This window comes from Xiphias gladius, chromosome 7, assembly GCF_016859285.1.
Source record: "Xiphias gladius isolate SHS-SW01 ecotype Sanya breed wild chromosome 7, ASM1685928v1, whole genome shotgun sequence".
Lineage (NCBI taxonomy): Eukaryota > Metazoa > Chordata > Actinopteri > Istiophoriformes > Xiphiidae > Xiphias > Xiphias gladius.
In genome coordinates, this window is record NC_053406.1 from 14506644 (window position 1) to 14532008 (window position 25365).

At 41.1% G+C, this 25365-nt stretch overlaps 1 protein-coding gene across 2 annotated transcripts; it reads left to right on the forward strand.

Annotated features, from left to right (window-relative positions):
* The first annotated feature begins 2333 nt into the window (after positions 1-2333).
* Positions 2334-22735, forward strand: mnta (MAX network transcriptional repressor a). 2 transcript variants are annotated; one of them, XM_040131706.1, is made up of 6 exons: positions 2334-2570; positions 7942-8566; positions 9073-9114; positions 9415-9526; positions 19221-19413; positions 19642-22735. In XM_040131706.1, the coding sequence occupies exons 1-6, from the start codon at positions 2498-2500 to the stop codon at positions 20442-20444; spliced, it is 1848 nt and encodes a 615-aa protein (XP_039987640.1). In that variant the 5' UTR covers positions 2334-2497; the 3' UTR covers positions 20445-22735. The 2 variants fall into 2 exon arrangements, with proteins under 2 accessions (XP_039987640.1, XP_039987641.1); XM_040131707.1 differs by lacking the exon at positions 9073-9114.
* The last annotated feature ends 2630 nt before the right edge of the window (positions 22736-25365 follow it).

Genomic DNA, 25365 nt, shown 5'->3' on the forward strand with positions numbered 1-25365 from the left:
GGTTTTTTTTTTATACACAGTCAAGAATTTTTAGTATGTTGTGTGTTTTAAAGACGATGGAGTGCCTTTAAATGGCCACAAGAGGACAGTGTTTGTGCTTCTTCTATAAAGGACAATTCCTGTCATGGCCTGTTGAATGACGATTAAATCCTTTAATTGCTGCGTTTTAGACATTGTATGTGTGAATGGCTTTGGCTTGGCAGTCGCCAGGCCTCTGCGTAATTCAGGATGTTCCTGGAGGCCCTCAGCCTTTCCTGTGCTTGGACAACCTACGGTATCGTAGCTGCTATTATTACTCTGTTGTAGCCAAAACACTTCAGAGCTGAGTGAATAACAGGAAGAGAGACCTAAATATCCAGGGCCATGCATACGTACGTGCATGTTCACTGTGGGAGTGTCGCAGGCGAAAACACAGTTCCCGGTTGTATTGACCTGCCCCTGGGTTGTGCCAGGACTTTGACTCGACCAGCCTGTGTGTGTGCGCGTGTGTGTGTGAGAGAGTCATGTGAGAGCTGGGGAAAGTAGAGCAACAGCCGCATTAAAAACAGGCACTTTGTCCTTTTGTCACATTAGGCAACTGATAATGATGTGCACTTTCAAAATTGTTTAAGAAAATATACACCTGGCTTAATAGTTATTTTTTCACATTTACACATGAAGAGGAGTTGATCCATAGGTAAACCCAGAGCTTACAAATCAGTCTGGCTACTCTTGGACCATGACTGGAATGTAATAGGAGTAATTACATGAATAAATCGAATATTTCTTACTTATCTAATTACTGTATTTCCCCTCAAAATAAATCTGTGTTTTAGAACATCCTACTTTTATAAATGTTTGTGAAGTGGCATTAATATTCTTAATTTGTTGCCCTATGTGCAGTGCTGAAATAAGTACTCAGAAAAGTGTAAAAATACTCTGTTACAAGTAAAAATCGCGTCCGTAGTTTATTTTGATGCTAAAACTTATTTAAGTATTCAATGTAAAAGTACTCGTTATGCAAAATGGCCCATTTCAGAACACTGTACAATATACAGTGGATTATAATGGATACCCCTGGGGATCAATACAGTTTTATCCTTAACCTATTAATTATAATTTATTTGTTTAATTTTATTTTGGATTGTTAATCTGAATGTGTAAGGTTACTAGAGTTGTCAGATAAATTCAGTTGAGTTCAAAGTGCAACATTTTCCCTTTGAAATATAGTCGAGTACAACTAATTACAGTACCAGAAAATAGAAGTACCTAAGTGAGGTACCTCAAAATTGTAATTCAGTGCAGCACTTGACTAAACGTGCTTAGTTACCTTCCACTACTGCCTGTGTGCTTGTATTTTTTTTTTGCTGCTTACTCAACTTGAATCCCTTCCTTTTTTTTTTTTTTGTCATTGGTTGAAGGTTTAAAAAGGTCACAGTGCAAACAGAGAAGAACGCAGGTCAGCACCGTCTCCCCTCTCGCAACTTGGTTTCGTTTTGAGCCTTGACTCTTTCCGATGTCTCCGCATTGTAATCTGTGTCGTAATATGCGCTTGCCTCCGCAGCTAGGACGCGGGATACGCGGTACAACACACTGCATCGCTTGTATCCATGTGTGCCGGCGCCATACCTTGTTGTTCTTCACGCTGATTGGCGGTCGAACAAGCACGTTAATGAGATGTAGATTTGCTGCAGTCGTGGTTACTTGTAAATTACGGAGACAACGGTGTCGCGTTTGGTTTTCCATTTGGATGGGTCAAAGGGCAACGAGTGCTGTATTTCCATCACGCTTCAAGCCTGTTCGGGAGAAAATAGCCGTGAGAGTGAATTTTCACGAATAAACCACTTAGCAGGCATGACGTGGCAGGGTTTTCACAAGTGTGACGAAAACCAGGGTGTGAACTGAAAATGTTAGTTGTGGGGGGGGGAAAAAAGAAGAAGAAAAGAAAAGAAAAGGAAGAAAAAGAAAAGCCGTAAACCGTGATTATAAACCGTCACTGGCCGTGTCTGTGCTGTCATGTCGGTTAAGCTCAGGGGCTGGACTGAAGCGGTTGCTAAGCGACACATGACAAGCAGCAATGGGAGCAGGTCGGCTTCTTTGGCGACATTTTGTCAGACTTTCTCTAACCACCTTACAGCGGGCCCGGCGAGTGTGACACGAGTTTCCTAAAACCGTGTGGGACGTGACTCAGCCCCGCAGCTCATGACTGGGTGAATCCCATCCCAACCGTGCTCCGTGTTTTGTCGCTGGGAGGGAGTGTGTCGTCTGTCTGTGGGCGGTTACAAATGCTGCGTGATTCACAAACCTTATTTGTTCCTACTACTTTGAGCGCCATCTTGTTTGTAACTCCTCTACGTAAGTGGTAGAGTTTCAATTGAGGGGGTGTCCGATTAGCCTTTTTCTCCAGCTTTAGACTGGGGACCTCTCCCTGTGCTACGCGGGCGCGTATTGCATTTGTTCTTTCGCCTTTCCCCTTTAAAAAAAAAAAAACTAAGACAGTTTTTCGAACTGGACAGAAATGAGCATCGAAACGCTCCTGGAAGCAGCCAAGTTTTTGGAATTGCAAGCCCAGCAACAACAGAAAGCACGTGGTAAGTTGGTATTTTATTACAATTAAATATAGTTTATGTTTTTCCTACTGTGGTAACTTGGAGATATTAATAGTTCCTCGCTCAGTAATTCAGCAAAATGTGTCTATTAAAGATGTATTTTCTGAGCCAAAGACAGTATTTATCGTTGATCTATCAGCCCCATTCATGAACTAATTGGACCGGTCTGTTGCTTTTAAATGAAAATATAACTACCACTACTGAGGGGGAAGTGTTTCGGTAAACAAGCAACATTTCGGTTTTACTTTCATATTCGGTTTTGGTGTGCAGGCGCGTTGCAGAGTTCTGTCGACTCTTGCTTTGGTCGGCACGGGTCAAAAGTTAAATCACAGCTGTCCCCCAATAGCTATTTAAACATACACGGGCTGCATCGGTCTCAAGAGTCACTGCATTGAAATCGGCCGCACAGACAGGATTGTTAATGTGCAGCGGCGGCAGCGGCGGCGTCACCGTGAAGTTGTCAGATCATGTCCCCTTTCTGCTCTCGCCCGTCACTGTATTTATGACCCGCTGCACGCACTGCTAGGAAACGCTTAACACCATATAACCAAAACGAGGGGGGGTGTAAAGGGCGGTGGCGCGCGAAGGGGGGGGGGGGCAGGCTTGCTTTACATAATGACCTGACATCGTCCGCCGTGGGATCAAGTGACTGGGGCTTTCAGGCTCCCCCTGCCCCGCTCCTCCAAGACGCCCGCTGCCCAGAGGTGTTAGCTGGTTTGTGAGCCGAAAAAAACCACCGTGAACCTACGTGTCTCAGCCCGCTCGTCTGTGTCTCGTAAAATAAAAAATAAAAAATAAATAAATCGAACAAACTCCATGGCCTTTCAGACGCTCGTGGAGAGCTTTGAGTGTCTGTCGATGACGTGTGGCCTCCAACCACGCCCCCACACGTTAACAACTTTGGTGGTGGTGGTGGTGGGGGGGGGGGGGCGCCCATTTCACCACGTGCGTGCCGGGCAACCCCTCCCAAAGATTGTCTATGAGGAAGATGACTCGCTACTGTGCGTGCTCTCCCGCTCTAATTTTCTGGAAAAAAAAAAGTGCAGTTTTTGTTACGAACTAGACACAGACAACAAAAAGCTCATTAACCAAAACATTTAAAAAGCACCCTTTCCCATTATTCCCTTTCTATATTAACAGTATCAATTTCAATATTTAATTAATATACAAAAAAGTTCAGCAATTAAGTTCAACTCATGCCAGTTTTCTCAGCATTGTAAGATTTTCAATTTTATTCTTGGTAATAAAATGACGCATTAAACACAAATGTTTGCTTTGTGTTGTACTACGAGACTTGATTTAATGGTTTGGTTATGCACACTCATTAAACGTTGACATTGACCATTCATTGTTGACTTAGTAATATATTTTTATCGGCACACCGTGTCTATCAGTCTGCTGACTACTTATGATTGGAAATGCAAATTTCGATTATTAAAGGATTTTAAATTGATCATGTTTATTGTGATTTAAATGAACCTGTTTCCTATTAACCTGTTACTTAAATTGGAACCGGCGGTAAATTTGATGTAAATATTTTTGTTGTAAGGCTGCTATTTGCCTGCTGTACAGTTTTGTATTAAAAGAAAATGAAGCTATTCATGAGTTGTTTGATGTCAATCAAAATGGGACTGCTGATTAAACTACACCAAGAGATTTCCTGTAGCTGTTTTATTAACATCCACAATTTATTTTCTTTTTTGCAGCTGTTAAAAGGTCCTCCATTTCTATAATGCACTGCATTGTTGGACAATAGTGCACATCAGCAGCACACTCAAAAATCAAGTGTTTTTAGGATGCATGCAGTCTTTGAGTTTGCTTTTCTAGTGTTATCACACTTCATGCAGTTCTTTTAAAAATTAGTATGTAGTATGGAATTGGGGGTACAGCTATGGTCTGTGTTTGGATGCTAATAGTCACCCAAAGAAAATGGCCTATAATTTGCAATTATATGCATATCATATATTGCATGTGGTGTGTTAAGTATGGATAGTAGACTCACATTAGGAGCGATCTACAGATCGTGTGAGCAGAATATGACCCTCCTGCTCAAGTAATTTTACGTAATAATGGAAGCTCTGTTCTTCTATATTGCATCCACCATAATTACCATATGTATAACTATTACCCTCACAAATACACATATTCAGACGTTAGTATTAGGAAAAAATGAGCATTAGGAAAAAACTTTACTAAAACAGGTTCTCTGGAATTAAATGGTACTTTTGCTTTGTGAGTAAGCTGATTCAAAAAAAAAAAAAAAAAAACCTGATATCTGTTACATCAGACATATTTGTGACAGTGGAACATATCCTTCAACCTTCCTTCTGTTATTAGAGTTTCGAAAGCCATGGACACATTAGGCCTCTTTCACACATGGATTGTAAACAGTAAATTTTGCAGTAAATACCGAACCTACACGTTGCCTTCATGTTTGAAAAGGACCCACCTGCCTACTAGGGCCCTTGCAATGTTTTGTAACACTTTGTTCGTGGCTCAGATTGGAATAAAAGCAGCTATATTACCGGTAAAGTCAAACACAAGATTATGACGTGCTTGTGTGCCTAACGTGACCCTGTTACAAGGAACTGAAGCTGTATATGCTGCACGTGGACCATGGAGATTCTTGTGTCCCTGCAGATATGACCCAGACAACTGATTTTAAGTTACATAGCCCGAATTACTTTTGTAAAAGGCTTGAAATTGGCTCAACGCAGAGTTTGGGGAACTTCTCCCCCTCCATGCTAAAGACAAGGTACCACGACAGCTTAGTCATGATGCTGTAAACAATATCACCTTGTACGTTATACTATTATTTCCTGTAATGTGTAGGCTTGTGCGAAACTTGCACAAGCATTGTTTCTCTCTCTGTAAAGGTCACCTGATGTTTAAACAGTTGTAAGAGAAATTGTACATATAGGAGACCTATGTCTGAAAGCCAATATTGATGTGATATTCAGAACAGGGTCAGAGTGGGAGCTCCTACCTCTTTCCCCTCTCCCGGCTCCTCCCACCTTGCTGCATTGGGAGAGCAGAGGCCTCCTCTCTCCCTCCCCCTCCTTAACCAGCTCTGCTACTGTAGAGCAGGTCAATGTGTGGAGGAAAGTAGGCCAGTGTTTCTCTATGTGCTGCTGCAGTTATATAATGTCTATAGAAAACCCTTGTTTTTCCAAGTTTTTCATAGGTTTTTTGCTTAAGGAAAGGACCCCTCAGTCTAGTGTGTGTCAGAACTACGATACTAAATGATCAGTCTCTCATTACAAGGAATGCAACATCTTATGAAAGCTTGCTTGCACAGTAACCAGTACATCTTGTTCTTTTTTATTTTTTTTTATTTGAAGACAATATTATAATATATGAAAATACTTTTTTTCAGTGTAAGATAAAATTTATACACAGCAAGAAGTGACATACTGGCCTGTTTAATCTGATACCAATAAAATGTTCTCCAGAGCTATTTAGAGCTGGAAATATCTGTTCCCTCTTTCACTTTTTTTTTTAACAGTGACAAACATCTTCATGAAAGTTGTGACACTTTCCATACAAATAGTTTCATATTACCCAAAAAAAAAAATTGAATATATAGCTCTCCTTCACATAACGAAATGGCAGCTTTTTGTTTTGTAATAGGGAACTTACTATGCTATTTTTGCAAAAGGTTTACCTTAAACCAAATGATTAGTATGAAGAACTGATTTATGTAAAGCTCAAAAAACATTTATTGTAATTTTCAAGGCAAAAATATTGTTTAATAACCCAAATATTTAACCTGCTTTAAGTCTAACTAATTGATTACAGAGGCAGACATAATATTGTAGGCTCGGTTGCCAGTTTATTAGGAACACCAAATCAACAGTCCTGCATTAAATCCTACCCTTATGAAGGCTATAATGTTCAGTTTGCATTGTAACTGTTGTAAAATGATGATACAGTGTCGACAAAGGATCCTTTGTCATTATCTTTATAGTATTGATATTTCCATTGTGTCGCTTTTTGGGAACCTAGTTTCTTTTAATTATAATCCTCAACACTGATATGTTAATGTTTTCAGTGGCTTGTAACAAACCTCCTGATTAGGTGCAGATTCACTGGCAGTGAGTCTGCAGGGAAGACACCACTGTGTGTAGTGCTGCAGTGACCCTGGTCTCCTTCATGATGGTGTTAATGACAGCTACTTGTATCTGACATCTCTAACTCTGAACATCACAGCTACCATAGCAACAAGACAGCCCCTTCCTCCTGCATCCATACATTATGTAGGGGGTGTCTTGAATATGAATAGATAGTACTACAATGCTCTTTGATTTCAACTCCGCTATTATTGCCAAATACTGTAAAATGCATAAATTACTGAGCATGTCAGTTTTTCTGCAGTCTGTCCAGGCAAGTCCCATTGTTTGTTGCATTTATTGGGCACCAAATGAGATTATTATTATTATTTTTTTTATTTTTTATTTTTTTTTTAAATATATATATATATATATATATATATATATATATATATATATATATATATATATATATATATATATATATATATATATATATATAATATAATTTTTTTTTAATTTTTTTTTTTTTTTTCAAAACATCAATTTGGGGTTACTAACTAATATAGATTCAGAAGTGATCTCCAGTAACAGTCGACCTCCCAAATGTCTTTTCATTTTACTTTTCACAAAGGTAAAATGCTTTCGGACACCTTTTACAAAAGTAAATGCTAGACAGTGCTTCCGTCCCCACAAATGGAGACATTGATATTCCCCTGTTTGCCCATACGAAATTCTGCTAATGCTTTTGGTCAATACTTGATCACTCACAGTCATCATATGCAAATGTACGGAGAAGTATAAGCTATCGCCTAATAATTGAGCAGTCATTGCTGTTGCTTTAAGATCTTTGTCCTTTGTTGAATCATTTATTTGGCATTACTGCTTGGTTGATAAACACAAACCTTTCAGTGATGTCATGTTACATGAGTTTTGAAGTTCAAAATTTTCTGTTGCTGCCATGTGTGGAGATACCTGTGGCTGTTACTCTACTTTACTATAACCAGGACAATCAGGACTAATGTGGCAGGTAGAAGGCCTTGGATTGTGTGTTTTATGATTTATTAAATTTTTTTTAATGGTTTTTTGTTGTCAGCTTTTTTGTCAGTTGTCATTTTATGCCTTTCATATACTCTCCTGAATGACTTAACCAAGTGTTGTTGTTATTATTACATACAATAAGCCTAAAGGTTATTCAGATATAATATATCTAATATCAATATATAATGTTTATAGCAGCTGAAGTGTGTACAAGAGGAGACTGTGGTATTTGTTCTGTTAACCTGTATTGTTTTCTTCCTCAGAGGATGAACTAAAGGAAAAGCTTCGTCTGGAGCAGCTGACAGGGCAGAGGCACTCTGACGTGAACTATGACTCAACAGTCCACATCAACAATGTTTCTAAAGCAGAGGAGCTCCGCACTGAGCGCCGCCCGGCCCCCATACCAACCTCTCTGCCTCCCCCCATCATCCCCATTACTGTCATCCCCATCCCTGTGGTCACACCCAACCCTACAGGCTCACCCACTCTGCCTGTTGCCACGCTCTCCCCTCCAGCTGCTCCTCCACTGGCCTCCCCAAGGAGAGACCCTCATTCCCCCCATGAGCAGAGTGCTGCTGCTCAGCCACGCTCTCCACAGCCCAAACTTGACCACCCGACTTCTGTGCTGACTGCCAGCCACAATCAGCCGATACAGAACCACCACCAACCACAGCTCATCGCCCAAACTAACACTAAACTACAGCCGCAGACACACCAGCAGCTGGTCCAACGCTATCCCAGCTCCATCGTGTCACCCTCACAGCAACATGCCTTACTCCCACAGTCGGGCCCTGTGCTCCAGCAGGCTCCTCTACAGAATGGCCCCATTAGCCGTGGGAGTCCTCCTGATGATGGGCGCCAGCTGGACAACAAGAAGAGGCCTGGAGGGTAAGCCTAAACCTGTTAACTTTTTTACATTATAACTGAAATAGGGCTGCAGCTGAGTATTGGTTTTAATCAATCTGTTTAGTTTTGTCAATCAATATCAACCTTTAAAATGTCAAAAGTAATTACGAGAAGTCCAGATGTACTTTCGGCTTGTAGCCCCCTAAAACACCTAAACGCACAAGCAAAATTGAGAATTTGTGTAGCTGTTACATTATTGGTATTTCAATCCTAAAAGACTAAAATTATTAATAAAATTATTTCTAGGCACTAAACTGAGACCTTCCTTTTTAGAGTATAATTTACATGCATGTGAGAGTATCATTATTCAGCCTAGATGATAAATTCAACTTTAATTTGGTTATGGACATCTATGACTGAGTATTGTCACCACAGTTTCTGCTAGCAGTAAAGCAAGAAAACCCTTCCTTGGTTGATTTTTATTATTCTTGTCACACTGCCCTTTTGGACACCAAATTCTTACTGTGCTCATATCTGTGCTCTTACAGGGCAGGCACAAGAGAAGTGCATAACAAGCTTGAGAAAAACAGGTGGGTTTAACCTGTCTACCACAGGGCCTCCTTAAAAAGAGACAGATCTGAGGTTATATGTATTGTTATATTTGAATGATAGTTTGTTTTTTCCCCAGTGGCTTTTGTTCTATAGATTACTCCAAAACTGATGCCTTTGTTTGTATCTAACACTTTAATTTTAATGCTATGCTTGATGTTTTTTAGTCGAGAACACCAACTGAAAATTTTGTTGTGTAATCATTTGTCATTAAAATAATGCCCAGTGTGGCTCTACCATTTCTGCCATCTCAAGTCCCTTCTGTGTTTTGTATCTGTCAGACGAGCACACTTGAAGGAGTGCTTTGAGACGCTGAAAAAGAACATCCCCAACATCGACGAGAAGAAAACCTCCAATCTGAGTGTGCTGAGAAGTGCGCTGAGATACATTCAGGTAAGCTGCTGGTGTCTGGGGGTTGATTTTGACTAAGTCTTACCGCTAAATGTGTAAACTTTGTGAGGGATTTTAAAATGTAGTGGGATGTCTGATAAAGCTGACTGTTGCAAGGCTATAAAATATTTCACCATTAAGGTCATATCAGGGCTTTTCATCCTAATCAATAGCTCTGATTTTTTTTTTTTTTTTTTGGCTGGACCGCAACAGCAGGGCAAATGCCTGTCGCTGACTGAGTGATGAAGTTACGCCATTAATTGTCCGGCCGAGTGCTGGAGTTTCCCCAATGGAAGCTGCTCTTTCAAAATTAATTGGCATAAACAGTTTCTAATATGTCATCAGCGGGGTGCTTACAAGAAGTGTTGCCTACTTAGCACCTTTGTTGCAGATTTACTGACCTGTCAAAACCCTTTAGCGACTTTTTTCGAAGTTTTTCTCTCCTCTACTATCCCTAGAAGAGTCGTCAGTATTGTGAGCACGAGGTTGGAATTTCCCTCTGCAGGCACACCTTTCCATGTGTGCCATTCAGTTCACAACAAAAGTATGCTCCTTTTGTAGTATAAGCGTGATCACCACTATAATTATCAAAACAATTTGACAAGATAGTAATTTACGCATTTTTCCCCCAAGCCATGGTTATTTATAGAGCTGAAACTACTAATTATTTCCATTATCAGTTAAACTGTTCCTTATTTTCCAAAACATCTGGAAAGAGACACCAACAGCCACGAGAGAGTTGCCAGTATGGCCGAGGGTCGAACAGCGAGAGTCCGAATGAAAAGACTGCATGTAATTTGGCAAAGAGGTGAAATATAGAGAGAGAGAATTGCAGAAGGCCAAGAACAGAGCCCTGGGGTACTCCATATTTCAAATCAGAAAATATTGATGCAGTAGTATTTTAGGAAATGCACTGTGTTCTTTCAGATAAGTAAGACTTTAACCATGTGAGAGCCAGGCCAGAGATGCCAAATTGGTTGTCCCATCAGTCTAGGAGCATGCGGAAATCTATGGCATAATTTTTACATCATTTTGACCATTATTGTTTTTCACAGTAACTCAGACACTAGCTATAAGAGAGGCGAAACAAATATACTCACTGATGAAGTGAGTGCTATGTCACGCGCTATGTGAAGTAATCCTTCACATTTTTGTTAGTGAGCGCACTGTGCGCCATTGCACATTGGTTAAACAAAACTTATACTGAATGGATTTGATCTGCAATTTTTCTCATTCTCAACTGACAATGCAACCGCATTTGGCTGCATTTGGCTGTTTACCAAAATCTTTGTTCAGTTGGACGTCTCTAGACAGCTCACATTCCCAGTGGCCACTAGTCAGCTAACTGAGTTTCTGTAGCAACCTGATTCCTCTCACTCTCATTCCTCTCGCATAATTATTTCTCTGACTGTTAACATTTGTCATACTTAAGTCTTTTTGAGTTCATCATGTGTGAAAGACGTAATTCTTGGCTATTTGATAGATTTTCTCCCTGGTTGATTTCTGCAGTAAAGCTATCGGGAGACACTAAGAACTAATTTTCACTCATTACCAATTTTTTTTCCTCGGCCGCAGAACATGTTACACCAGTCTTCAGAAGGTCTTGCGGGTTAAACTGGACTAACAAAACAATTTTTTTCAGGCTGATTAACTCCGAAAGACTCACTATCGATGGACTCAAAGACACTCACTAGCCTAGCAACCTAATAAGGCTGCACTCTGTAAAAGAGTAGCCCTAAAATATAGGACAACCCCCACTTTTTTAAATCTAAGTTTCAGGAAAAAAAATGTCCCTAATAAGTATTTACTACCAAAAGTCACACTACAGACGGTGAGATTTGAATTAAAATGTTTGGGGAATATTTCAGCTTTAGTCCCATTCTGCTTTTTGTAGCAGTTTCGGCCTTTTGTGTTTCTGTGTTAAGATCCTAATTTACTGAGGAACTGTGAACACTTCCTAATTGTGCCACTGTTAAGTGACTCTGTTTAATATTGGGAATGTCTGTCATGTCCACAAATGACTCACCATATGCTTGAGTCAGGCACTCAGTGGGAGAGCATCCTGGTTGTAAACAGGTAGTGCAAAGATCCACCACTGGCCTAGTTTAAATCTTTCAGACTGTGACTGTGCTGCTTAGCACGTCATAGTGTTTACTGTGGGTCTTTTTTTTTCTTTTTTTTCCTTCTCCAATAGAAAGATCCTGTGGAGTGGCAGTTTTAAATCTGAGACACAAGTTCACCCATGGGTCCAAGCTGGCATTGGGTGTTGCAGTTTAAGAATGGCTACCATATGTTTGTGTGTATTTGTGCTGTAATTATTAAAATGATACAACTGTGGTGGAGATTTACTCATGTCAATGTTGCAGAGGACAGTGTGCTGCTGATCTGATGCTCTGAGTAGAAGCAATCTGGTTATTCCTCTCTGCGCGTGGATACTGAGGGAAACTAGGACAGCGTGGGTGCACAGCTCGTCACCCAATCTCCCTCCCTCTGGCCCCTCTCTGTGTGATTAAGCAACACGGTGTTCAGGGTGTTGTGTTCGACTGGCAGGCTGATCATTCTCCCTTTATCTCCTATCAACAGTTGAGACGGACAAGGGATACAGTAGTTAATGTGCCTTTTCAAATATGTTAGTTGATACATGCTGACAAAAACTGAGCTCCTGAAGCAGAGCTGAGACAACTGTGCAGCAATTTAAGCTAAATTCTTAGCAAAGACAGGTGCTATAACCGTTTATCTATTGTAGGTCAGAACAGTTTTGTTGCTCCCACGGTCACAAGGTGGCCTTTTTTCACTGGCCAGGCTGGTGTTGTTTTGTTTTGGGTGGAGTAAAAGGCGAAAGGAACTTTAAGTGATGGGAAACCACAAAAACAAACAAACAAGCAAGCAAACAAACAAACAAACAAACAAACCGTGTACACAGTGACATATTGACATGGCTTGTACAGACACGTTTTCCTGCCTGCATTCACCTCTCTCCCCGCCCCTGTCCTTGCCCTCCTCTGGGCTGGCAGCAAAGAAGCAGCATGCACACAAAAATACTCAGTTGAGGAGAGGTTCAAATAAGAGGCTTTGGGCTCAGCATCACATTTCATTTGATTTATCTTGCCTGTTATCTCTAGTTTTAATTTGAAAATGAGTACCTCGGTAGTAGTGGCCTTTGTGGCTGAATTTTCAGTTTCCCACAAAGAGTGACTATCTGGGCCAACTGCTATGTAGTTCAAGTTCCACTTCCTCATTTCATTTCAAGCGCAAGTGACTCAGCAACTAACTTTGACCAGAATGCATGCATACAGATTATATTGTTTCCTTGCCGTGTCTGAGTTTTTAAATTAACAGAGCGACACATCGGTGTGGGTTTTTTACTTTAAATGTATTACATCTCTTTTCTAAAGGCTTTCCCCTGAGCCTGTAGTGGCACTGCAAAAGCTGGGGCTGTAAAATAATTCCTGATGCATTACAGCGCCTCTCCTTTACTCGCCCTCCCTCCCTCCTTCCATCTTGCCTCTCTGAGCTTTTAAGGCCACATGAGCAGCAAGCACATGGCTAGCCCGAACCGCGTGACGTCACCCCCCCTCCCGTGCAGGGCCCCCGCCCAGCACTGCAACAGGCAGGACTCGTCGTACCACCGGGTTTAGCTTTCAGCAACAGGGAGGGAACATGGAGCGGTAAACACAAGGCTCATTTTACTCCGCTCGCGCTTCATTTCCCCCTCAAAGCTGACTGAACTTGTTCCTCCATTGCTTGTCCCCAAATGCCAGTCTGAAGCATGTTGTGCCATCTAGTGGGGAAACTGACGACAGATAAGATTAGAAAAAGAGGGGATGTCTGTTTTAATATTTCCTACACTGTTGGTTAATGACATTTCATTGTGCACATAATGGCATATTTCCTTTGAAGCCTAGCCTTAAAACATAGCTGCACTGATTGCTTTGACATTTTAGTGTTCACTCAGCCTTGAACATTAAAAATAATCAGTCTTCCTTGGCAGTCGAGGTCCCTTTTCTTGAATATTTCAAGGTTTTTTTTAAGGTCTCAGCTCACTTAGGTTTATGAAAGTCTCAGTTAAACTCAGTTTCTTCCTTTCTGGTTTTGAGTCAACACCACAGTCAAACCAGACAATTGACCATAACATTTCCTGTGGTACGTAACTATGTATAGCATCATCCTCTCGGAAAATGATGATTTTCAGTGGAAAAAGAAAAATATCTTAATCAGCAGGGTTGTTTCCTGCTCTGTTGTTCTTTTTTTTGCATTATGAACACCTACATGACATGACATGAGAACCACAACTCAGCTATATTAGTTGTCGTGCAGATTTGTTGTCTTTGTCAGAGTTACCTCAGAGCAGTCTAACAATAATCTTTGACTGTATTGCAGCATGGTCCAGACTATCAGCCAGTTAGTTCTTAGTCAAGATGAAGTAATCAGGTCAGTTATGAGCAGCACAAGGTTGCACACAAGGAATGATTTGCAAAAGTAGGTATTTTTTCCACAGACAAGACTTTTATTGTTGAAGTCAGACACCACGTGAAGCTTTCTGTTCCAGCCTGAAGGCATGGTAAGACAAGGGTTTATGGTTACCACACTGTCACAAGACTTCCGTGCAGAAGTCTGATCAGTCAGGCAGGCTGAGCAGCGTGTCCACAACGTGGCCTCCTGAGCTCCTGGCCCTTTAAGAAAACCCAGCCTTGTGCCGTCTGTTCTGGCTGCTGCAAAAGTGAGTCAGTGAGTACAGCTTGTATTGCACTCTTTCAATCCCCCGCTATCTGCCACCCTCCCTCTCCCGTTCTCTGTGGGGCCATGTGCTCGGCACTCGCATTGCTTGTGACAGCGCTTGAGCAGTGTTTACCTTACACATGCAAGCACAGACACTCGCTCACACACAATGCAGCCTATCCCTGTACTGATCTAGATTTTCACACACACAGACAAGGCCGTGGTGTTGCCTTGTCTCTGTGGAAGGTGGAGTTTTGGAGGCTCAGTGGGTGCGGCCATGTGCGAAGAAACAAAAGGTACTTGGCACGTCCTACCGGCCTGGTGACTTGATTAAGAGGGTGATGAAGTCATGTGAGATCCATCTGCTACAGACTTGGTTATCAGGTGTACATGGTTGATCTCTGCTCTCTGATCGCTGTTTCTAAAGAGACAAGCTTGGTGTTTGTTCTGTCCACCATCAGCACTGTAACAGGGAGAGTTCAGTGGGTCTTGGTGTTTGTGGAGCATTTCTCTCCTGTCTCGTTTTCTCTCTCCATGAGTCATAGTTTGTGGCACGCACAGTTGTGGCGCCACTCATGTACAGCTGCCTGTTAATACATTAGGGTAAAAGGGAGGCAGCCAGTCTTTTGGTTGACGTGTCACATTTTGTACACTCTTTATATCATTTCCTTCTGCCCTGCTGAAAATCTTTTTGAGATAGGTGCTTAGTATATATGTCAGAAAGTCTACTCTCCATGCATGTGAATAGTAAATTTCATGATTACACCAAGATTGAGTGTTAAATCTTTACATGTTGAAACAATGCCAGGGAAAACTAAATGGCACCTTTTGGCACATGAAGGTGTGCGTGGTCTTTTAGGTTACTGAGGAAACCTCAGGGGTTTTTCAGCTGTTTCCATGACAACCAAAGATGGGGGCATTTCAGTACATCATGTGTTGAGACCGACAACACTGTTAGCGTGTTCAGACTGAAATATGGGTATTCTCAGCTCTTCTAGTTGACAGAGAGGCACTGTTGATGACTAGTCCTGAGTTATACATCTATGTCCAGATGTTTATAAGTGCGTGGTAAGGAACAAATGTTGTTCATTAATCAGTGGAGTATATGTCTATGATTTGTGTTGTTCATTAAACTGTAAAATGAGTGCATATCTACAGTATTGGAGTACCATGCTTAAAAAGCCCCTTAACAATTAGTGTCTTTATTGTTTGAATGACAGTGTCGAGGATGCTTGAATATTTGTGTTTAACTTGACCAGTGAGTAATGACGTGGCAGTGTTTCCTCAATATTCATCTTTTTAACTGCACTGAGTGAAGACCATTTTGATTCTCATTTGGTGTTGGTCCCTATTTGGATGTAAGCATTTAAAGTAGAGCAAAACCGATAAAGCTGCTGGGTTGATATTAGCTCATTACAGATATCGGTAACTTTGTATATGTCAGCCAAGAGGTAACAAGAAATTGCAGTACTGACATGCCAAACTAAGTTGGAGGTAATTTGGAAGTAGTTCACTTGTACAAATAGTTTGTCCACGTGAGAGCACTGACTATGGGATTTTTCAGCTGTAAAATGTCCTGCTCAGTATGTATCTTGGTCACAAAAAGAAAACAAAATCTGAGGGATACACATCAAAACTGTTAAGCGATACTGTATTTTTTTTAAACAAATATCTATCAGTATTGGCCTATAATTTCCTGGGCTGACCCAACGGCCTCAAAGCTAGTAATCGACGTCCAAATCAGTATTCGAATGCTGCAGGGTTTTTTTTTAGTTATTATTATTATTATTATTATTATTATTATTAGTTACAAAAGTTTATTATTATTATTATTATTATTATTATTATTATTAGTTACAAAAGTTATTATTATTATTATTATTATTATTATTATTATTATTATTATATATGCATTACCACAAAAATCCCAAATAGCCCATGAAATAAGAAATAGTAATCCAACATTATTCACTATGCATCAACAATAATTATTAGTTATTTTCAGACAAGGACATTTAATCTTAGTCACAGTTTTGTGCGTCTAATGTTCCTAGCACAGACACCTGGGCAGTGACACGTGACCACAGACAGGCGTACAAGTTACAACTACGCTAGGAAGATGTTGAAAAAGTCAAGCATCTGGAATAACTTCCAAATTTGCGAAGATGAGCCCCAAAAGTCCAGTGCCAGATATGCCAAAGGAAACAGGCATATCACAAATCTACAACGGGTTTGGCCATTCACCTGAAAACTGTAAGTAACATCTTAGACGTCTTGCAGAATTTTCTTTTTTCTATTATCGCTGATGTTAGTGCGACCTGCATGCTTGTGTTCGTGAGCACCCACAGTGGTACGCAGCCCAAGTACAGACCGCTTGGCCCGTGCATTTGTAATCCTGGATAAGGACTAGAGACAGGTGCCGAATTACACAAGGCCTGCCTTTTGTCCCCCATTACTATTTTTGTGCGTGTGTATTGTACCTTAGATGCACGCACAGACCATGCCACCAGCAATCTTGCTCACACTTAAACATACGGTAAGCCTAAATCCACACAGGGATACCTCTGTCTCAGACTCATATTCTCACATTCATATTTTCTCTCTCTCTCTCAAACTCTCACTAACACACACACACACACACACACACACACGTTTCACCATCCCCGTGGGGGCAACTCATTGACATAATGCATTCCCGAGCCCCTTACCCTAACCTTAACCATCATAACTAAATGCCTAACTTTAAACCTTACCCTAATTCTAACCTGAACCCTAAAACCAAGCCTCAACCCTACAAAAACAGTCTTGACCGGCGGGGACCTCAATTTTGTCCCCACAAGTGACATGAGTCCCCATGAGTTAGTGTGTAGTCAGCTTTAAGTCCCCACCGGGATATGAAAAAAAGCACACACACACAGAGTGGAATGAGCACTAACAGGAAGTCCACCCTTCAGGGTTTTATGATCCTGAATCATCAGGTTGCCGGTCACACATTTCACACTGTCATGTCCCTGAACGTCTCTCACTGAGGCCAGAGAGTGTGCTGGATAGTTTGACCAAGCAGAAGTTGACAGTAAATTATATGAAGTGTTTGATTTCAAAGCACTAATCCGTAACAACATAACTCTATCCTGTTGGTTTTCCCTCAGATGTTTATTTAGAAATAAGAAGTCTGCATAGTGAGTATTTTAGGTGCTTAGTGTTGGTCTGTATATACATAATTCTTGACTTTTTTTGAATTTTCATACTTTAAACTTTTCCTCCTGTTGCTGTGTACAGGGAAGTCCAGCTCAGTTTGTTTGGTTTTGCCTTGTGTCAGCTGACGGGTTGAGGGAAATGGGTCAAAGAGAGCGACTGCCAGGAAGCACCTCTTACTTTCCATACTGGATTCCTCCCCCCTCCCTCATGCTTCTCTAGCTCTGTTATTTTGCTCCCTGCACACAGGCACTGGTCTTAGGTTTATTTTTAAATCATTACTTGTCGGACAAATTCCCGATTAATCAGTATGGGTTTTGCACAGGCTTTTTCAGAGGCTTATTGGAGGTGATGTGCCTTTTGTTGTTGAGCAGTAAACACACAGGAACCACAGTGAATTAACATGATTTTATAGATGAAGTAATGAAACAAACTCACTCTTCCTTTAGTGGCTGACTAAAGCTTAATGTTTAATTTTCTGAAATTACGTGTCTATGTGAGGAGGATGATGATACTGTTTTTGCAGTGGAGCCCTTTAAATCATGTTATTGTTCAAATAATCCAACAAAAAAGATGGAGTACAATGTAATGGATATAGTTCATACAATTAGTACAGTACAGTAATGGATAATGGATAGATATGGATCACAGTCCTCCTTCCTGAAGGTTATAATGTTCAGTTTTAGTTTAAACTGTTTTAGAGAGGTGTTGATTCAACTTTGATTGATCTGGAGGCTGTGGTTTGCGATGCTGTTGAACTGTATTGCATTACATCCTCACTGATTATAAAATGGGGTGGACGAAGTAATAGAAAATACTGCCCATTTAACACACAACAATTCAACAGCATAACAAACTGCAGCATCCAAAATGGATGCATCCATAACGTTGAATCAACATCTGTTTGAAACTATTTTAACACAAACTGAACGTTACAACCTTCATGAAGGAGGATTGATTGTAGGACTGTTGTATTAGACCACATTAGTTTTAGCTAGGTGTACCTAATAAATTGACAACTGAGTGTATATTTTAGTACTGAATTGTAATTTGATGAATTACTGCATATGCATCAAAAATGTTGCAGCTGTTAAAGGTGGAGCTGATTTTTAACTGCTTTTTATAATTCAGGGGGCTTAATATGTGATATTACATCATTTATTTGTCGATTTATATTTTGTAATAATCTGACTCTGCAATATCACAGTAACTTAAATGATCACATAAATGCAGTGGTATAAGAAGTACAATATTTCCCTCTGAAATGTAGTGAAAAAGACGTAGAAGGTAGCATGAGATGGATTTATATTCAAGTAAAGTACGAGTGCTGAGGTGTTGTAAATTAGTGGGGGTGTTTTATCAACACATGTCACACCTAATGTAGCCCTGCAGCTCTGCAAAAAACCCTGTCTTTGTGGTCTTTGTCAACTCAATGCTACATTTTGAGGTTGTAGTCCAATCCATTATATTCAAAAGCGCCTCTGGTGATTTGTCCAACTGCGTTGACATACTTCACAAGGAGCACATAAACCAGTATATCGCTGGAATTCCGTCAACACCTCTCTGACGGTGTCAACAAGAGCACAGCTTCACAAAGACAGAATTTATTGTGGGGCTGTTGTATTGGATTATTGCATGACATTGTACATGTGAACCTAATAAACCGTTAACTTGGTGTACATTTATCGGTGTCACCTCACAGTATCGTGAAGTCACTCAGTTCATGATTTTACAAACCAGTGACTTCAGAGTTTTAACATCTTTTTCTCCTTTCTCCTTTCAGACGTTGAAGCGGAAAGAGAAGGAGTATGAGCACGACATGGAGCGATTGGCCAGAGAGAAGATAGCCACGCAGCAGCGATTAGCAGAGCTGAAGAATGAGCTGAGCCAGTGGATGGATGTGATTGAGATCGACCGCGTCCTCCGACAGACAGTGCAGCCTGAAGAGGACCAGGCCTCGACCTCTACTGCCTCAGGTAGGCTGACAGTCAGGGAGGGACTTCTGCAGTCTGGCCCCTATAGAAATATCAAGAATATATTTAAGGTAATGTCATTCCTGTGTAAATTTGTAATAGTTTTTGACTGGCAAACAAAAAAACAGCGCCAAACAATTTATTTTTTTTCTTTATTTATTTTTTTAAAATCTAGGTGCGAAATCACATTGCATCTAGTAATTGAGTTAATTCTCTCATCTGTTGTTGCAGAGGGTGAAGACATTATGGACGATGACCTAGATGAAGAGACTGCACCGAGAGCACAGACTGCCTTACCCACCGTGCCTCAAACTGTGAAACCCGAGCTGCACAAGACTGCAACACCCGCTCAGACCCCAACCCTGACACCCCCCACCACCACTACCTCCTTCATCACTCAACACATCTCCATCCAGCACAAAGCCCGTCTGCACCAGCCTCAGCCGCTGCCAGTGACTCCTCCACAGCCAGTGTCCAAGCCTTCAGCTCCACCTGCACTCACAGCAGCGACATCCAGCACTCCCAGTCAGCCCTTGATTCCCACCCAGACACAGATGGTGACCACACCCAGCTTACACCCCACAGTTATTGCCCATGCTTCAGTCTCCCATCCCTCAGTCATCCAAGCAGTCAACCACGTCATCCAGGGAGGGGGCCCCAAACACATTGCCCACCTGGCTCCCTCCACCACCACCAGCTCTGTCCAGTTAGCCCCCAGCCACCAGCCCATCGGCCACATTACCGTTCACCCGGTGGCACACTTGAGCCAACATCTACCTGCCCTCTATCCCCAACCAGTGGCTGTCACACAGCCAGCTGTGGTTGGTCACATCACCCACACATTAAACCACGCCCACCCCCAGATGAACGGCACCACACCTAGCCAACCAGCTGCCACCATCATTGGCAAGCAGACAGCAGTGAGCACCCAAATGGTGGCTCATCACCCGCAGCTGGTAGGTCAGACGGTGCTCAACCCCGTGACAATGGTGACCATGCCCTCCTTCCCCATCAGCACTCTGAAACTGGCCTGAACACTGCCAACGGGACCACCGGGCTGCAGACAAATATGTCTGACGGCAGGGGAGAACCACAGGCCTCAGACCAGGTCATCGACAAGCCCAGAGCGACGGCAGGGGAGCTGCCGAACACCTCGCTGCTCCACAGAGTACATTACAGTACATTAAGCATTACAGCTGTTGAAACGCAACCGGGAACATTCCTAAAACAAACTGCAAACCCCGTTCAGTACTACCACAGAGTCCTGAAATCTTGATCCGGAAATTGGGATATGCCAGGCTGCATGTTGGTTGATAGTCGTCATGTCGAGTGTGAGTGTGTGTGTGTGGCAGTACACGGTGGGCAGATCTGCAGTTTTAGACCCTCACTTGACATTTGTTATTGAAGATGAAGGAGCAGTAGTCATTTTCACATGAGCTTTACAGAAACAGCTTCATATTGGGAAATCCTGCACTGCTAGTACAGTGTCCATGACAGCGTCCTGTGAGACTGTTTATGTTGGTTGATGGCTAGACTCCCTCATATCACTTCGGCTGCTGTGGATTAACCAATAGCGGATCATGTACTGGAGAGGCTACATCGGCTTTTGACAGCTGTGACACTGTAAGATCAGAGTGCTGGACCAGCCATAGCCAGCACATTGGGAATGTGATTTCATAGAGCCCCTCCTCTCTAGCAGAGGCACATGCTGCAGGGCTGGAGCTAAATCATGGCCTGAACTACCTCCTGCACAGGAGCTGCAGTCCTCAGTGATGACACCGGCAGCAGTAGCTCCACCTGCTGGCTGTATGGGTTTATTGTAATACTATTATCCCTGTGACGATGAAAAAAAGTCCTACAATGAAGTATATTGCTTATCGATGTGATTGAAACAACGGCCACTTAAAGTAAGAAAACATGCAGTTTTATCAGGGTTTGGTTTTTAGCGTTGGTATTAAAGGACAATCAATCTGTTACTTATCTGTAGTATTTGTCCTGCAGACATACTAGCGACTGTACACTGAGCACAAGTACAAGTTAGTGTTTTAGGATAAGGTTTTTGTTTTGTCACAGCTGCTAATATATTTTAAAAATATTTTTGCCAAATAGGATCAGTTTCTACATCTACATGGCCCCTACATGTAAATGCCACAGCAGACGGTGGTGTGTTGAAATACTAAACGTGTCGGAGATAAAAACTCGGTCTGAGTTGAGTGCTTTGAGATTTTGAATGTGAAAACCTCAAAAAGGTCCATGAAATACAGTAAAATGTTTTTCTATGCTGTCTTGTAGAACAAATGGTAGTAGGATGTGTGTTTGCATGCTGTCAATGCATGCCATGGCTGTGTTAATGTAGTTAATATTTTGAAAGTGAGGACTCGTAGCAGTGCCGTCTGTTGTGCTCTGCGAACTTGGACAAGTTGCAGTAGGAATTTAAGATTTGTTTGGTGCAGGGCTGAAGCTCTGTCATCCATAACTTTTGGTTGCGATCAATACAAAGCGATTTCAGCAGCTGACAAATCCAATCAATGTGTGTGGTTTTTTTTTTTTGGTTTTTTCTTTGTTTTTTTTTTCCAAATACCATCCTTTTCCAAAGCTAGCACTGTGAAAATGAATTTCTGTTAGTCTCAATGAGCAGTAAACCTACAGTTTAGCATAGCACTTGCTGGAACAGCAACATGCTGGGCTCTAATTTAATCTGAATGTACTGACCTGTGAAAGGATACAGAGTAGCTCACTCACCAGAAGTTTAGCCCTTTTGTTTTTAAAGAAAATGCGATTACTATATTGAAGCATCATGTGTATGTAAAGTGTAACATTTAAAACTGACTGTGTTTTTTAAGATTTGCTGTTGCTTGTTTCATCTGGAGAATAACTTCTTCTGTTCAGTGTAACTTTTATAATAGTTTTTTTTTTTTCTCCTCCCTGGGACCATGTACAGTGCTGTGTATATGGGGTAATGACTACACAGACCTCCTCCCATGTTGATATCACATTCGGCCACTTTGGAAAGTATTCTCCCCTTAATTTTTGTATTTTGTTCTGATGCAATATGATTACAGCGAGGACTTTTTTTTTTTCTCCAAAGCTCTTAAGTACAAAGATAAAGCAACCCTTTGTTCACCTTCAGTGTTTATGCAAATGATCCTGAACAAATGCATTATGAAATCATATTGTAGCAAAGCAAAATGTGTAAAAGTTAAAGGGGTTCAAATACTTGAAGAAGCAACAATATACTTGTTTGTTTTCCCTATGGAGAAAGTCTAAGTTGTATATAGCCTGTAAATATTGGGCTGCATTTAGATCTAACTGTATTATGTAAAAAGCTGGGCAACATATGTCAAATTTAAAAATTTATAAAAAAAAAAAAACTTAATAAATTGTATTATGTTTACAAATGTCTGAACCCGCATTTTTATTCTTTTTTTATTTTGTATTGCAGCCATACAAAGACAGTATTGTATTTGGAGTTTGAGAGGTCAATAATACTGAAGTGATTCTAATACGTAGATGTAAATGGGAGAAACAATGATCGAAGATGAAATAAATATATATATATATATATATATGAAACTCAATACAATTGCAGAACAGACTACGCCTTCCAAAAAAGATCACACAGTTGAATCAACACCTCTCTAAAAACAGATTTAACAAGAGTAAATATAAAATAAGAGTAAATAAAAAAAAAAAAAAAGTTATTCAAAGGTGTTTCTCTTCAGGAAGAGTTCATTGGCAGCACAGAAGACACGCAGGTCGCATGTATCAGTTTGAAGAGATGCGTTTCATCTTCAAAGGATGAACCAACGATTACTCGTTTCAGTCACAACGTCTGAAGACGTCATGTTCAGCTCTGCAAAGTTGTAATGGGCATTTTTTGACATTTCTTTGACTAGACTATTGCATTATGACTAATCAATAATCAAATAATAATTAGTTGCAGCCCTGCTGTTCACACTACTGTCGTACATGGTACTGGCCACAACGCTGGAGTTCGCTTCTGATGCAGCAGTTAAGGGGAAAATTAAGGGAAACTTTACCTTCAACACTGAACGACTTTCTATGTTTTTTGCACCTCTTACAGTTTTGAAAGGGTATTTAACACTGTAGTTGATACTATTACGTTTGAAACCCACTTTCAAATTTGTGAAAACTTTATTTATGAAAGAAAGGGAGACCCCCCTTCACACACACACACACACACCACATTGGACCAGGTCTAAATCAAAAACCACTACACTTAATAATAAATCTCGACGACATAATATGTAATCCCAGACAAGCCAAAGACTCTTTAAAACACAGTTTCAGATTTGTGAAACCTTTAATCTGTTAGTGAAAATGCAAGAAAATAGCATTTTCAGTTTTACAGTACTGCCAAAAACAACATGGCTACAAATTCAGTTTCCAAGTCCATGCTTCTCCATTTCGTTTGCGGCTGCCACAATCTCCCTTCTCCCGTCAAACCAAAAGCAGAAAAGTTATTTGTACCTTTTGAAATACAATCACATCTTCATTTATTTAATTTGGTTCATTTAATCTTCGAATTCTTCCTCAAATAAAAATGAGTGTTGTTCTCTTACCTTCCCTCTAACTGGTCACATCTAACCTGTCTCACTGCTTCTTCCAAGGTCATTTTCCTCATTTTTGGCAAAGCCTTTACTGTGGCCTGTCTTAGAACCACAATTCGTCCATTAGTGTGCTTGTTCTTCATTTGATCTATATATGAAGATATTTTTATGAAAAGCTCTCTGTCAATACTTCACCCTCACAATTATCAACATTTGAGAGAGGAACAGAATTCATCTGGTTTATCTGTCCAGTAACATCTGCCCTCATTTCAGACCCTGCTCCTCTTCTCCTGCCCACCAGCTGTCCTGGTTGTGTTCCTGCCTTTGCCAGTAACCTGACCTCACACCTGCCTGCTGACACGATCCTCACTACCCTCTTATCCAAAGTGTTCACACTCTAGATCTGCACAGTAGCCTAGTTGTTTTACACTGTTCCTTTTGTGTCTCTTAGTCGTAGCATTGTAGCCCTTTTGTTTGGCCTGAATCCGCCTGCCTGTAATTGTGATTTTTGCCCGCCTATAACCTGCAGATATTCCGCCTGTTGGTGCCCTGTGTTATGCCTGCTGACAAAATAAACGGTTTTTAATGCTCCTGCTTTTTGAGTCTGTGAGTTTTCTCAGTTTCCCGTCCAAGTACTGCTCCAACTCTGGCTGCATTCCTGATATAACTACTGCTATTACTGTTATTTCAAGCACCTACGCAGCCCTTTAACTACTGCTAGAACCTCCATTTGCAAGTCTCACTTTATTTCTTCCGACTCTCCTCTTGCTCCTTTCTGACCAACTGACATTTGCACGCCCCGCTTTTGTCCGTCGTACTGTCCGTCCCTCATTTGTCTCTTACTTTCCTGACTTCCTTCCTTGCTTGTTTCTCCTTCTTTCTCTCTCCTACTTTCCCTATTCCTGCGTCCCTCTCACTCAGTCATATGCATAGCCTCCCCCTTTTTCCCTATTGTTCTTTCTCCATCTTTTTACTTTTGCCTTTCTACTTCCTTTTTCCTTGTGATTTCCTTCCCCCTCCAGTTCCCTGTGCTTTTCCCATTCACTCATCTTTTGACATTGTTTCCCTTTCCCTTACTGTTTATGTCCTTCCTTCCTATCTCCCTTTTTCCTTCTGCCTCTCCTTTCCTTCTACCCTTCGCCATTGTGTCTCCTTTTTTTTCCTTTCTGCTCCCTATAAAAAAAACACGCTGTCATTACAGATTAATTGCAGACTCTAGCAGGGAGGGGGTCACTGTGGAGGGGATCTGACAGGTATCTAACTATCCTGACCAGCTGGGTGTCATCAAAGATGATAGGGACCCTCGCTTAATTTCACAGGTAACAGTGTTAAGGCTTTAACAGCAATATCTATCACCATTTCATAACAGTAAGAGGTGCAAAAA

Coding starts and splice junctions, on each gene's coding strand:
- mnta (XM_040131706.1), top strand. CDS start 2,498: ATGAGCATCGAAACGCTCCTGGAAGCAGCCAAGTTTTTGGAATTGCAA. Junction 8,567..9,072: donor AACAAGAAGAGGCCTGGAGG/GTAAGCCTAAAC, acceptor GTGCTCTTACAG/GGCAGGCACAAGAGAAGTGC. Junction 9,527..19,220: donor GTGCGCTGAGATACATTCAG/GTAAGCTGCTGG, acceptor TTCTCCTTTCAG/ACGTTGAAGCGGAAAGAGAA.